Genomic DNA, 15,759 nt, shown 5'->3' on the forward strand with positions numbered 1-15,759 from the left:
GGCCAGTTGGGTTGGGATGCTGGCCAGAGGCCTTCTTGGGGAAAGCTGGGGTTTATCACACAGTTCTCCTTCCAAGTGTTGAAAAGCAGAGGGGTCTATACAGCAGACAGGGAAGGGATTAATTCTGCGTCGTTACGGAAAACAGCCCCCCCCCCCCCCCCCGGCCACACACACACTACACTCTAGCCAAGCAGGCTGGGACAAGTTTCTCCCGGAAAGAGCCTAGTTCTTTAGCTGTTTTTCAGTAGAAGATCCATTTCATGGGCCCTTCCGTGGGCCCTCAGTGACAGAGACAGTCTCCAGGGGTGGGTACCTGAAGGGTGATGTTGAGGGGCTGAAAGTGACACTCCGTGTCATCCAGCTGAATGAAGTTGGATGCATCCACAGACTCGCCGTACACAAAGGAGGTTGGAGACATGATTCTGAAAGAGGCAAGCATTTAATCCGTCACCCTAAACCTCGGTCAAGCAATCCACGGTCACAGTTGTCCTGAGAACCCAAACCTCTGTCTCTATTTAATCTAGAACCTTGCTCCCTCCAGTGTCTTCACCAAACCCTTCCCTTCGGGAATTGTTACTTCTTTTTCCTATAAATGGACACAGCCAGATTTATGTTTTCCTAAACAGAAGCTTCCAGGAATGTCTTGTTTTATATTAAATCAATAAACTACACATACAAATATGTACTGAGATTACATTTCTAAAAGGAAGACGACGACAATGGTAGCTTTGAGTTCAGCTGTTTTTTTTTTTTTTAAACTGGATCACAAAATTATACATGTTCTGTTTTATCATTTGAAAAACATTTTGGGGATTGAGGAATAACACGACAAGCTTTTAAGAAATAAATATAAACGAATTATGTATCTGGCGTCCTACACCCCACTCCGACAGATTCATTAAAACAACTTAAATGTCAGACCACCAAAACCACGAGAAATTAGGTATTAAAAGCTGAGTCTGTTCAATGATAGCATTTTTCTTCAGACTTCAAACAGTGGCTATTTAAGATGTGGTTAAGAATTCGAGCTCAGTTTGTAGCGATGCTTTCCACATTGCCCATGTGAACAAAATTGAGACGAAACCAAGCTCGGACTCACTTGAATTCCGAGACAAATCACGGATTCTAGATGACATTCTAGAAGCCACTCAATTGCCCAGACACGGTAATGTAAGATTTCTGGTACCAAACCTGAACGGACAGCAATTCATCTACTTCCAACTTACATGTATTATTTTAGAAATGTAGTGAGTTTCTGGAGTGACCAAATGGCAAGAACTGATTCCTTTAAACTAGGCTTGTTTTACGTTCCTGGAAAGGTCAGAGGTTGACTCGCGGGTGTGTAACTGATGGCTTCAGTGGGGGCTGTTAACGCCTCCACAATGAGGCCTCCTAGGGCCTGACAGCAGGATCCAGTGTTTTCTCTTTCCTCCCCAAGGGCAGGGCTTGGTTCAGGCCATATTCTCACCGTGCCTCTGATGAGGCAAGTAAATAAACCGCACGTGGTTAAAAATAGAACAGAGGCAGATCTATGCTAACTTGCAAATATATTCCTCTGATGCCTCCTGTCTCAAAGACTTGACCAAAACGCCCAGAGTGCAAGCACGCCCAGAGGCTCGTTGCAGGCACCCAGCGGCATGTGAACTCTTGCAGAATGGCCCTTCTGCAATGCGTTAACGCTTCCGCTTCTAGCCAAGGCCGGGACCCAGAAGCACTTGAGAAGTGAAAAATGAGAAACTCTGAACCTCTAGAAAGTTCAGCTTGCATCGGGGCAGGGGTTCAGTGGGTCCTCATTTGATCTACACTTAATTGTGCAAATCCTTTTTCCACTATCAAAGAGGTATGTGCTCTGTTTTCTGAAGCCAGAAACAGGAACTGAGTTCTCATTTTTCCAGGCCTGGGCTTTGGCTGAAAACCACCCGGGTTGCTTTGGGTCCCTGCAGCCTGCGGCCTGCAGCCCTGCCTTCCAACGCCAGCAACGCTGAGTGGCCGTGGACTTCCCCCTGGGCAGACGCCGTGCCCGTTGGATTTGTTCCCTGCCCATTCCGGACCACCACAGACGTCGGGAAGAGCCACCGCAGGCTCTGCAGAAGGGGTTAACAGAAGCGTGCAAAGCCAGCGCTGACTGTGAAGCTAATCGGAAAGGTGGACCTTTCTGCAAGCCAGCCAGGGTCGCTGGGACACATCTGGCTGTAACCTCTGGCCCAGCAGCGTTCGGCTGAGATTTGAATCCCAGACATCATGACACTCTGGAGGGGTGGGTGCCGGGAAAACACGCACATTAAGGTGTACAGAACGCCCAAAGAAATTATGGGGCTTCACCTTGCCGTCCAACTTCTTGTGTTACCCAGCAGGTGGGTGGGTAGCTGGGAAAGAGGAGAAAACAAGGAGGGAGGAGGGCACGGGCCAGTAGCTCTAGCTTTTGCCCTGCATTTCAAAGCTGGGAAGAAGTGGGACCGGCAGGGCCCCGGACTCCCGGCTACTCATGCAAATACAAGCAAGGCCCGGTGTGCCACCGCGGGGCTCCCCCTGTGTTTTGGCCGGCCTGGCTACTCACCCAGTGATGGACGTGTCCACCTCGTGCATCAGCGGCACCGTCAGCGTGAGGGTGTTGTCATGCAGGGACTCGGAGCGCTCCACGTTGCCACTGCGCGGGAGGGAGAGGGGGGTGAGTGCCGGTCAGTGCCAGCTACCCGGCAGCAGGCTTGTTTGTTCCGAGTTAGACCTCAGTCCGTCACCCTCCGAGGACTGACTGTGCACCTTACGTGTCCTCAGTTCTGTTTCCGGTCCGTGTACAGAGTCACGGTGGGCACTGTGTTGTCCCAGTTGCGATCCCCTTCCCAAGATGTGAGTACAGGTAGTGTGTCGGGGAGGTGACCCCCGGAGACACCAGTTGGGAGTGGAGGAGGGAGACAGGGAAGGGAAGGAAGACGAAGAAGGCACACGGTGCAGGCGGTCGGCGCTGTACTGGGGTTGGTCTCGCTAGGGGCATCTGGGAGGCAGCGTGGAACACACAGCTCGTCTTCCCAACTCAGTCTTCCCAGGGAGGTGGGTCTTGGTCCACGGACTCCTGAGACCCGCCACTCGGGGGACAGGGAGCATGCATTTCCTGGCACCTGTCCCACGCACCCAAGTGGGTGGGCTCTGGCCACAGAAAGCCTCGGCAGAGGGGCAGGTGCTGGGAGCTGAAAGCTGGCCGGTGGGTGCAGGGGCAAGGGGAGTGCTGAACGCTTATGGCGGGACACCGCCAGCGCATGCGACTTCTGTAAGCGCTTGTTCCGCGAGCGGCGGGCCGGCAAGGTGCGGGCACTGCCGCTGGGAAAGGGTCTGCTGGACTTGAGCAGCTGCTGCCCAGCTGGGGGCCTCACCCACCAGCCATGGAGCCGAGCAGCCGAGCCCGGGAGAGAGGCCCTGGCCAATCCTGTCACGAGAAAGATCACGGGGGCTCCCTCTGGAGACTTCTGGCTGCGGCATGTCCACACACAGGTGTCCCCTTTGGAGTGAGAAAGGGGAGTGTTGTGAGGTCTTTCTGGAAAGGGGAGGGCAAGGAGGCTGATGCTGTTGGGTGGCCGCTTTGTGCCAGGCGTATTGCACAGCATGATCTCACTGGGTCCTAAGAGGAACCCCGGAAGGGATTACCCACCTCTGACAGGTAAGGAGCAGCTCAGACAGATTAGGGAGCTTGCCCAAAGGGACCCAGAGTAAACCACGTCAGTCTGACTCCCAAACGAGGGCTTTTCCATTGTGATTCCTCCTCCAAATCTGATAGGAGGTTTGGGAGGTTGTGGAGAGGGAGGAAGAAGAGGAGGAGAGGGAGAGAGAAGACGGAACTTGCTTTTACTATTTTGTTACATTTCCCAGATGATGGGTTCTACCACATGGCCTGAGTGTGGGACCCCGGCTGGAAGCCAAGCTCATCTTCCAGGGGTGGAATGCAGTAGCCCGGAGCCCTGCTGAGGTTTGGGCACGGCTCACTGGATCGCTCCCCACCACCCCCATTCCCTGAGGCAGGCAGAGTTCCTGCCTGCTCCCTGCCCTCCTTCTGCCCCCACTGCCTTCCTCTCCCACCAGAAAGTGCTAAAGGCAACAATACTTAAATAGCAGCCCACATCCCCTCTCCTTCTTTCTCCTATTGTTCTGAAACAATGGTGCTCTGTGACTCTGACCCCTGGCTCTTCATCTTCCGCATCTGGGGTGACATCCATCACTCAGAGGGCAGCCAGTCTGATGAAGCCGTATTGTCAGGTGTCCACCTGGCCTCTCCTTCCCGGGGGGGGGGGGGGCAGGGGGGGCAGGGGGCAATAAAAGCCTTAGAATCACTGTTAGAGGCCCACCAGGCTGCAGAATGGATGGGACAGTCACGCCCTGGCCTGCCCCCTCCCCACACCCGGCATCCTGCCAGGTCTGAGTAATGGGTTCCTGAAGGAAGCGCCACCCCTTGCCCTACCAATTGTGCAGCCACCTGTGGCTGCTGGCCGCTCGGGCCCAACGGTCTCATCTGTCATCGAGTGACTGCTCCAGACTGACTGAAGTTGAAAAGTTGAGATACAGAGGCCAGACATCAAAAGGCTTCCGGTCACTCTGCAAGCTCGTGACTTGGGATGCTTTCCCAGGGTCTGCAGAGCCAGGCTGCTGAGAGAGCTCTGGAGGACTGTTTAGCCTCAACTTTATGTCCTCCTAAATCCACAAGTAGGCAGGAGATCTTCAAAGGGTGGTGACGGGGAGGACTGGACGATTGATATTTTAACTGTGGCTTTCAAGATAAGGGGCTTTAGGGATCTTTCAGTCATAACAGGGAGTCAAGAGCTGAGGCCGCCCTCTGGGGCAGTGAGACCAGTTTTCCCACCATCTGGCAAGAAATGAGTGCAGGCTAATATTCCGCTGCATGTTTAACATATAATACAGCTTCCTTAACATTTGTGATTCAAAGGCTAGAAGATTCTATTTCAATTACGTAAGCTGCCACTACTACGTGTCCCCTGATGCGATGTAGCAGTATTAATGCACAAAAGGGGGTGTTCTTGATTTTAGTAAGTTATTAGCATGATTTCTTATGTGCCCAGCACTGCATTGAGACGTACTACCCGCTTAATAGGTGTTTGCTGAGTGGAAATGTGCCCAGTCTAGAGGCAGGGACCCCGGGTAGTGGTTCTCAGCCTTGGCTGCTTCTTAGAATCACCCGATGAGACTATTTCAAGCTGCCGAAGCTCAGATCTCATGCAGACCAATAGACCCGAATTTCTGCAGGGTGGACCAGACATTGGTAACTTTGAAAGCCCCCTGGGGTGATTCCAATGGGCATAGCTGGAGTCTACGGACATGTGATTCTAACAGATAGAGTTTTCACCGGGGTGCCCTGGGCTCTCCTTCTCTGACCACTGATTAGCTCTGGGTGGGGTTGGAAGGCAGGTGGAGTTTCCTCTTTTTAACCAGGGAAGTCGCTTCCGATGTCATTTATTTCCTGCCCAGGAATATCGACTGTCCCAGGTGGAGAGGGATGGAGAGTGCACCCTGATGGGTCTGCCCGACCACAGGGTTTTCTGTGGATCCAAGACTCAGCAGGAGAATGAGAATTTCCAGGTTTGATCAGCCATTTGCCTCCTTTTATTAAATTCAACGATCTCGTGCTCTGTGGGCAAACCGTGGCACGCGTCACTTCCCGCTTCAAAAACTTTCTGCCTTTGGGATGGAGGGCGGACTTCCTGAGCTACGTGGGCCTTCCGTGGCCCAGCCAGATCTCCTCCGTCAGTCGTCTTCCCCAGCCTTCCCCAGAGATGGCTCACGAACCCTGCAATGCCCACCACCTGCAATGGGTCTTAGGCTCTCCTGTGTGAGCTCTCGACGCCGTGCCTCTGCGTCCTCAGCCTGAAAACACACTCTTCTGGTAAATGCCATCCCCCAGGGAAGCCATTCTGGGTTCTAGCGATGGGAACAGACTCCATCTTCTCTATGCTTTGTATGCAGTTCTGTTAGGTCGCAGTCACGTTTTAGGTGGCCGGGAACCGTGTGATCTTCAAACAGTACGCATGGGAAATAACCAAGTCTCACACAAGCCCGAAGCTCGCAAGCCCCGCCAATGGTCATCGGCGTCGAAACGCTAGTAGCCCGTGGCGCGGTCCCCCCCCCTTGCCAGGCTAGAAGGTTCTGCAGCATTTCCGGCCTTGCTGGGCTGGCTGCGAACAATCACGGCTGTTGGTATTGACGTCTACTTTTTACACGCGCTTAGTGTTTGTTCACCACGTCCGACTAGCGCTGAACCGAAGGCCAGAGAGTCATTGCCTCTGGAGCGGAAGTCGGACACGAAAACACGAGGGAAAGAGAGCCAAATAAACACTGTGACATGCGGCGCTCTTAGTTTTAGGAGAGAGAACATTCTCCGAAATGTTAGTGATAATGCTTTAAAAAAAAAAAAGAAAGGAAAGAAAGAAGATACAGAAACGGCACGGAAGCCAAAAGAGGCGACCGTGGTTGTGGACGGAGGGGCTCTGAAAATGTATGCTTCTGGCATCCAGTCATTCCCAAGGGAAAGTGAATCTGAATGCTGCGAGCTTTAAATAACACGGGGACTGAGGAAGGCCTCAAAGGAAAACGAAAGCGAAGGGCAGTGGGAGATACAATCAGGGCTTCTTTGTGTCTGCATCTCACCGGAGGTGCCTGCTGGTCTGTGCTTGTTGGGGACCGACCTGAGCTTCCCAAACCAGCGGCTAGAGATGGAGATGGGATACCTGAGGGCAAAGCCATTAGTGAGGGGCCCGGCATGGACTGCAGAGAACGGACAGACTCAGGGCTTGGGAAGGATCTCAGTCCGAGACTCTGGGGAATTGGTGCGTCTGTGAAAATTCAACAATCACTGGGGGGTGGGTGGTGGGTGATAGTATGTTCGCTCTGATGCATGGTTTGGCTGGGGTATAAAAGATGCCAAGATTCAGAGGAAAGCACCAGACCAGGATTTCCTACGGTCGGGGGCAAAAAATCCAAGCTGAAACGTCAAGGATGTACTAGCAGAGAAAGGAGGATTTCTGGAGAAACAGCTTTTAGAGAGAAGTGCTCGTGGGGGCAGGGTGTCTGCCCTTTCAGGCTTCAGGGCACCTTGATCAGCACAGGGTGCTGTGGGGTGGGGGGTGGGGTGCATCCCCAGAGAATGTAGGGGGAGGCTTCTGGCTTTCCCTCTCCTGGCCCAGTGAAGAGAGAGGGGCATGAAGAATCCAGAGACCAGCAGGGCTGAGGCTACTGAGTAAGGACTCTGTGTGAAGGCCAGTGTGGGGTCCCCTTTGGTCCCGTCCCTGAGGGTAGCCTCAGCTGAACGGGTCTCTAGCTGTGGACAGGCTGAGGTTGGAGGATATGAGGAGGGAGAGCAGCTGAGAACCCGCAGCAGGGGGCTGGCTGTGCAAAGGCAAGAGTTAGCTTGCAAACACCCCTGCGGCCGGGGGAGTGTAGACACCAGCACCTGTTAAGGGACGGGCACTTTTCCTGCTTCACACACACCTCCCACAAGCCCTGCTGCGAGCCTCGGGGGCTCAGGAACTCTCCCAGGGAACGAGGGGGCAGGAGCAGCATCCCTGGAGGAAAGCAAGACCATTCCCGAGAGAGACAGAGACAGAGACAGAGAGAGAGAGAGAGAGAGAGAGAGAGAGAGAGAGGCAGGTAGGTTTCCCTTCTGCCGCTTGCCCACCCTAAGGGGCGAGAGCCTTCACTTTAAATCAAATTTTGATTATTTCAAGGGACACCTTAATCACAGGTTTGTGAATCTGCTGTGAGGCTTGAAGTGATTGAGACCTCAGAATGCACAGGACTGTCCTGGACCCCCTCCTAGGACAGCCAAAGAACCAACCCCCCCGAGTGGGCTTAAAGAGAGTACAGGACAAAAAGAAGATGCTTTAGGACTGCTGGCGAATGCGTCCCGCTTGCTGGATGAATCCCGCTGTCTCCTGGTCTCTCGCTGACGTTACGCAGTCATTTGCTCATTATCTGTCCCCCTGCTACCAGCCCACTGGTTCCCCAAGAGGAGGGGCTGTGCCAGTGTCTTACGCAGCACACTGGCTTGTGGGAAGTGCTCGGACATTTGCAGACTGAAGGGGCGAAGCGTGCCTGCCCTCGCTAGTTCCTCTCTCCTCCCCTGTAGGAAGCTGCGTGTCTGCCTCCAACTCTAGACTGGAGCCTTCTTGAGACGGTTTGGGATGCAAGACTCCCCCTCACTCATCCAGGATCCCTCTCAGCCCCAGCTCGGTCCTTTGCCCATGACAGCCACTTGGCGATCGTGCACGGGGGGTGGGCAGATGGTCCCAAGCATGACTCTTGCTGTATCTGGGGGCCGGAGACGTGGCTGAGCCGGTGCCTGTTATCCCGTGCGGCACGTTGCCCCTGAGCTGGCCCCAACGGGGCTCATTTGAAGAGTCCAGGACATGTCATTCTCTAGAATTGTCATTCTCAGCTCCTGAGGGCATTCTCCTCATAGGAAGGCTTGGGTTAGTTTCATGAAGCTGAGCTCGCTGCCTCCCTCTGCACCCCAGATCCTGCGCATTTTCAGGTCGGAACCCTGTGCCAGTAACCTTGTGACTCCACAGAGCATCTCTCCCTGGTTGACTTTCGGTCCTTGACCGCTCACTCGGTGTCTGGCCTTCCGACTTCCTGGCCTCTATTAATCATGCAGGTTCTTCGTTTTGTTTTCTCACCTTTTTCAGTGGTCCTTGCCTGACCTTGGCCTTCAGGGAGTTTGGTTCAGATCTCCAGACCACCTCCAGGATGGACTTAGGACTCGTGGCATGAAAGTTTGTTTGGAGGTTAAGGCAACTATAGATAAGACATGATAACTGAACGCAATGCGTGATCCTTGACCGGACTGTGGACCAGTGAAAAGTGACTGAAGAGTCACTGGGACGACTGGGGGCAACTGGAACACAGACTGTAGATAACAGCATTGTATCAGCAGTCAAATTTCCTGAATTTGCTAACTCTATGTGGTTATTTAAGAGAATGGCTTCCTTCTTAGGACGTGCACCCTTAGGTACTTACGGGAGGGAGGCATGACTTCTGCAACTTACTTCCAGATGATTAAGAAAAAAAAAAAACACACACACACACAGAGAATGAGAAAGCAGATGGAGCAAAGTGTGGCCGCCGGGTGATGCCGGGCAAAGGCTATGTGGGAGTTCCTTGAATTACACTTGGCAACATTTCCGGTGAGTTTAAAAAATCATTTCCAGAAAAAGAAAATTCAAATCACAAAGGTATAGGCTTGGGTGTCCACCCTACAGCTCAATCGAAGCTTTTTTTTTTTTTTTCCCTATTCACCCACCTAAATACCTCTCCGTCCATCCCAGCTGTCAGCCGACCGCTACCCCGATGGCGCTTCAAGGTGCGTGTGGGTCCTGGCTTGTGGAGGCAGCTGACAACCCCCAAGGCCCTTGGGGCTCGAGGATACATTGCAGAGAGAGGGGCGGGAGCACCGTGCGGAGGGCAGGAGCCGCCCTGCATCGTCCCCCCCGCCCTCACTATCGGCCCACAGGTTTTCCAGGACAAGCTCTCTCTCGCGGAGTAGGTCTCGGGGCCTCTGACCACGGGCTCGGCCAGGCCCTCCGACTGCAGGGCCCTCTCCCCACGTCAGGGAATGCGACGGTGTGCTCGTGAGAAACAGCTGACTCCGTCCGACAACCCACAGGGGAAGTTTGTGAACGAATGAGCTTGGCTCAGAATCCTCACCTCTCCCGGTCTGTCTCTCCTTGGCTGTAAAAACCATCAGCTCCGACTGGATGATCCCCAGACACTCCGAGCTCTGTCTGGCCCGGTAGCCGCATAAGCGGACCTAGACAAGCACCACCCCTGAGAGATGTGGTTGCACCCCGCGGCCTGGGGCTTCATTGCTGAACCGTTTCTTCCTCCTCAGCGTCCTGAGCCTCACCAAAGCATGACCTGGCCATGTCCTCTCCCATGTGCATAACTCTGTTATCTTTGAAAAAAAAAAAAAAAGAAATCCCCCTTACCTCTGAGCGGTAACGATGAAGCTAAGAACTTCCTCTTCCCCAGACACGTGGCTGGTGTCAAAGATCACGCTGAATTCATACTAGGGGGAAAAGAAAGTGACACCTGGCGTTAGCAGGCATTCCGAACTTAACCGCTACAGTCTTCTGCAGTTTATGACCTCTGGAAGCCCACTTGCATGGCAAGCTTTATTTTTCACGTGTATCTTTCTGGTTGCCAGGCCAGAGATACAGCTTTCGCAGGAAAGCCAAGCCCGGAGGGCGCTCTGGTGAGAGGCACGCTGTCCTTTTCAGCAACTGGGGTTCCCTAGGAAGTGATAGGCTTGTCCTTTAAACCAGGCACCTTTCTAAATATCACTCACACACCATCTTCCTAAAGTCTGCAATATCTGCATATCGTATCACCTGTGTCATTTACTTTGTACTTTCCCCGCCTTACTCTTTTTGTTTAAAGACTTTTTTTTAAGTTTATTTATTTTGAGAGAGAGAGAGTAGCGGGGGACAGAGGGAGACAGAGAGACCCAGGCAGGCTTCGTGTTGTTAGCAAGGAGTCCGATGCAGGGGTTGATCTCATGACCTGAGCTGAAATCAAGAGTCGGATGCTTAACCGACTGAGCCACCTAGGGGTCCCTAAAGACAGGAAACTTTCTATTCCCGATCACAGATGGGAACCAGGGTCCCTTACCATTAAGAGAGGACTGTCATAAACATAAATGAAAACAAAGCATTCTGTTGCCTGCTGAAGGCCCTGAGCCGGAAGGTCCACTCTATTTTGGTGAGAGGGAGATTAGCAAGTGACAGGAAGGTGTTAAACCACATGCCAGCACTATCAGAGACCTTCTCCTGCATACGATTAGGGAGAAAGGGTGTTGACCAGGTAATGACTGTCTCACTGAGAGTCAATGTCCTTGAGTGCAGTGTCCCTGTTCTGCCTAAAATAATCTCGGGACCTACAATCGTCTCAGGTACTCCCAGGGGTGAGCATCCTGTGACTGGGGGCAGACCGCCCTGAACAAGTGGTTTTCACCAGGTACATACTGGGCATGTGTGGGAATGTGGGAGGGGCCTCTGGGTAAGGGTTATAAAACCAGGCTCCGCCACAAACGATGTGATCTTAGCCAAGACATTCAACCTCTTTGCATTTCAACAAAAAGAAGAGGTTGGACAAAGTGATTTTTTTTAATGTTTATTTTTGAGGGGGGGGGAGGGAGGGAAAGACAGAGTGCAAGCAGGGGAGGGGCAGGGCGGCGGCGGGGGGAGACACAGAATCTGAAGCAGGCCCCAGGCTCTGAGCTGTCAGCACAGAGCCCAACACGGGGCTCGAACTCATGGACTGCGAGATCATGACCCGAGCCAAAGTTGGATGTTTAACCAACTGAGCCACCCAGGTGCCCCTGGACAAGATGATTCTTAAATTCCACCAAGCTCTGAGAGTCTCTGATTATTTCATATGTAAATATTTGGGTTCCTTTATGACTAATGCTAGGCACTGGTCTAACTTTGCAACACTGGACTCAACTGCCCTGTATGCTACCTGAAAATAATGGACGTTGGACCATCAAACACAACGTATACTGGACATCCCTCTCTGGACGGAAATTTCTGCTGCAGCAGGGGTTGTTAGTTTCCAGGGAGGGTGGGGCATGGAGACGGGATGGGAAGCAGAGCTGGAGGACACAAAGGAAGGGAAAGTCAAGGGTCTTGTCCCAGCACAGGGTCAGAACTGGCAGGAGATCGGAATTGAACACACTAAAGACCCAGGTGAGGTCAGAAACCAAAACCAGAGACGGGGGCCTGGGAGAACGGAAGGCCGGAGACTGGGTGGGCTGGTCATGACCGAGGGAAACTCGTGGCCAAAAAAGCAAGCTGACGGTGTTATCACGAGGCTCTGCAGGTGGTCTGCAGCCTGATGAGCCACAGGGTCTCGGGCACAGGGGAGGGCAAGGTGGGCACGGAGAGAGGCAGTTCCTGTCCCCGCTGTGTCATTTCTTGGGCCTTCTCCAGGGACTCACCCCTAGACCTCCTGTCTCCAGGTTTAGGGTCGCTATGGTTTCAGCCTCTGTATGTGGGAGGAAGGTAGCGGCATTACCAAGCTGGGAAAAAATCCAACTTTCCAACATGCATACTTCTGTCGGTTCCCATGACTATTTTGAGAGTTAATGAATTTTGACAAAATTGAGTGCTTCCGAATTCAACGTGGCTTTGTTTTCACTATATTCATTTTTATGACTACATACCCTCTCTTTATGGTAAGCGATCCAGGATCCATACATGGAAGTGATAAAATTTTCCTCTTAACGTAATCTTTAAACTAAAATTAGCCAGACACACCTTAGGTTTGATTTGGGATACAGGCTGGATTTTACAATGAAATGGCAATTGCCACTGTTTTTCAATTAAGTCTATTTTCTGTTGCTGAAAAGATTTCAATTAAATTTGTGTGTGGAGGTGCCATGTATGTTTCCACAGGGCAATCATGTCCAGGGTTCAGGGTGTTCCTCCTTCTCCTCACCCTACCTGGAGTCTAAGGGGATGTGGCCAGGGTCCGGCCGGCTATTTGTAACTCGTTTTCTTTCTTTCTTTTTTTTTAATGTTTATTTATTTTCGAGACAGAGAGAGACAGAGCATGAGCAGAGGAGGGGAGAGAGAGAGAGGGAGATACAGAATCCGAAGCAGGCTCCAGGCTCTGAGCTGTCAGCACAGAGCCCAATGCGGGGCTTGAACTCACGAGCTGTGAGATCATGACCTGAGCTGAAGTCGGACGCCCAACTGACTGAGCCACCCAGGTGCCCCTGTAACCCAGTTTTCTAAGGGAAGCTACATCATCCCTTCTCCTGGGATGATTGTGGACAGAATGAGCAACAGAGCAGGAGAGGGGTTAGAAATCACAGATGTAAGAGCCACTGTAGTTTGGAGCAGACATATTCAATGAAGGGTCTGAGTGATTTGCTAGGAAATAAGCAAACCTTCTTTCTCACTAGAATATTCTCACAAATGGTTTGCAAAACAGCTACCAGGTACTGGGACCAAAATGCCTTGGAGATTAAAACAATTTGATTCTATGACAAGGGGGAGGGGAGGGGAGGATTAAATTTTCATTTTTGGGGGTGGGGGGGGGATGTTCGGCAAAGGAATGTGAAATTTCCTTCAAATCGTAGCAGGAAAAAAATAGCTTCCATTTCAAAAGGCAGACCTGATCTTTTAGATCCTAGTTTTGCTTCCAAAAATCACATCTTCTACATATCTTTGCATATTCTTATAAGGCTGGCATACACCAGAATGTTCCATGAATGTCTGAATATACTGGACCATGACCACATTATTTAAGCTCAGAAAATTTGGGTTCCTATAAATGCCAAAGTGACTCTAATTTCTTTCACCTTAAAAAAACAAAATGCAATACCAGTATTTATGTTTTAAGAATTTTATGAGGTCTCTTCAGAAAATTTTGAGTACCCAGGCGAGTGACAGAACAGTAGGTCACTAGCCCAGACCACGTTTCTCCTATGTTGTCTCTCTCACAGTGGCATGGAATGTCCCAGAGAAAGATTTTCAAGAAGGCCAACCAGATGGGGCTTGCCAAAGTCCCAAGGCCATGGTGCGTCTCTCACATTCATGGTACGTCACATGGATCAAAGGGGAACATGTGCCCAGGGCCCCTGGGGCGCCACTGCCCAGGGCAGGGTTGTGGAGGAAGACTGAGGGTGGGGGTGCAGCTGACCGGGCAGGTGGCAGATGGGAAGGGCCGGGGGCCTCTGTGAAGGAAGTGCCCTGTATCTGCCCCTTACCTTTGACTTGGACCTCATGAAAGGAAATCCCACGCTGCATTTGAGGAAGTCTGATTCCAACAGTTCACAGGAAATGCCCATTTCCTCCTGAAAGAGAAAAAGCACCAACGGATGGGCTGGCTGTGTGGACAGATACGTGTAAGTGGCCTCCGAGAGGCAGATCGAGACTTTAGCAAACACGGTCCTTCTTTGGGGCAGTTCCCAGACAACAGTCACTGCTGGCTCCGGTGGGAGGGGAACCTGGGACCAGGCCCAGTCCCCTAGCCCTCCTCTGGTGGCCCACCCTACCTATGGTCCCCCTGGGAAGGGAAGCAGGTACCCAGGACATTCTTAACTAATGTTTCGGCTCTGAACCCCGGTGCTCTCCTGGTAAACTGAACCAGCCGCACGTGAGCTGGATGTCTCCAAAGGTTTGGCTTAAAGACAACAGGACACTTTCTGGACGCTTTCTCCTAAGCCCACACTCGAATCCTGCCTTTCAAGGTCTTGCTAGTTTTGGAAAGACAGACTCCAAGGAAAATACACACCAAGGAGGTGTGTGAGGGCTGAGCAGGGCCCCTGCAAGCCTGCCCAGGTACAAGGACAAGGAGAAGTTTCCTTGTGTAGCCCACCAGGGCTGGACCCTACACACGGTGGCCTGAGAAAGCCAGGAGAGGGGTCGTGGCGAGCTGCTGTCTTTCCACCTGTGTCTACAACACAGGGAAGCCAAGAGGCTCTTCAGAACCCACAGGATCCAAGTTACTGAAGCCAAATCAAGACTTCCAAGGGGAGACGGTATGTTGCAGATTCTGGAGAAGGCAAAGGCACAGAACTAGCTCTTGCTGTGTGTCTAGAGGCCAGGACACCAAAGTTCAATGAGGTCATGTGCCTTCTTGGTGCCCTCTAAAGCCTGTCTCCTTCTCCATTCCACAGCTCTGATTTTCTAGAGGGAATAAGCATACACATTACTATTCTATGAACACCCTTTACTATTCTACACCTCTCTTTAAGTTGTCCCCACTATCAGGAACACTCTTTCTCAGTCCTGCTTCCAAGGCTTACTTCGTGCATCTTGGCACCAAACACTCATGGGTGCCAAGTTCACACCCAGAGTATGGAAATGGCACAGGATTCAGAACAGACCCTGAGCATCTGTTGGGTTAGCTGAGTCAGCATATCACCTACCATGATCAGTGTGAAGGGCACAGGTCTGAAAGATGTCAGTCCTGTCCTTGAAGAGCTCATAGCTTAGAAAGAAGAGACCTCCCAGCAGAGAAACCGACATTTACACGTCAGAGTGAGGGGCTGCTCTTGGAGCCTAGGGGTATGTGCTGGCAATTTCCATAAGGAAACCAGAGAATAGTTTCTCAAATGCTGTCTCAAGACCTGCATATCCCAAAGATTGGTCCTAATGATTCACTGTGGTGGCTTTGTCACCATCCCCTTCCTCATACTCCTCCCTACAGAAGCAGAGTCCACATTGGCCCAAGGAGAAGCTCCTTGAAATCCTAGCTAATCAGCCTGTGGGCATCAGAGGCAGCGAGCCCAAGCCTAGGTGACGCTGACTCTCAGTTTCCCTGGCACAGTTCCCGTTCATACCTGTCATGGGTATAATTACTCTCAAGAGCATCCCAGCATGTATATAAATTACACGATTATTCAACCTAGTTCCAAACTCCCTTTGTGAAGTTCAATACCCCACTAGAAACCCCTTTCAAAGAAGGAAAGAGGTCTTCCTTCCTTCCTTCTTTCCTTCCTTCCTTCCTTCCTCCCCTCCCCTCCCCTCCCCTTCTTTCTCCCTCCCTCCCTTCCTTCAACTTGAGAGGGTGAGAGAAAGTAAGAGAGAGCACACACACGTGGGCAAGAGAGCATACGAGTGTGTGTAGCAGGGGCAGAGAGAGAGAGAATCCCAAGTAGGCTCTGCAGTATCAGCACAGAGCCTGACATGGTGTTCAATCCCACGAACCATGAGATCATGACCTGAGCCGAGATCAAGAGCTGGATGCTTAACCAAC

General features: G+C 51.9%; 1 protein-coding gene across 1 annotated transcript in view; it reads right to left on the bottom strand.

Moving 5' to 3' along the window:
• ITGA9 (integrin subunit alpha 9) overlaps window positions 1–15,759 on the bottom strand; it is a 327,365-nt gene that overhangs the window by 67,467 nt on the left and 244,139 nt on the right. Inside the window, exons 18-21 of the mRNA XM_049629010.1 lie at window positions 13,766–13,852; window positions 9,981–10,060; window positions 2,558–2,647; window positions 314–422 (exon numbers count right to left, since the gene is read on the bottom strand). Coding sequence (XP_049484967.1) covers window positions 314–422; window positions 2,558–2,647; window positions 9,981–10,060; window positions 13,766–13,852 — 366 coding nt within the window. The remainder of the gene's footprint in view (window positions 1–313; window positions 423–2,557; window positions 2,648–9,980; window positions 10,061–13,765; window positions 13,853–15,759) is intronic.

This window comes from Panthera uncia, chromosome C2 (genome assembly GCF_023721935.1).
Source record: "Panthera uncia isolate 11264 chromosome C2, Puncia_PCG_1.0, whole genome shotgun sequence".
Classification (NCBI taxonomy): domain Eukaryota; kingdom Metazoa; phylum Chordata; class Mammalia; order Carnivora; family Felidae; genus Panthera; species Panthera uncia.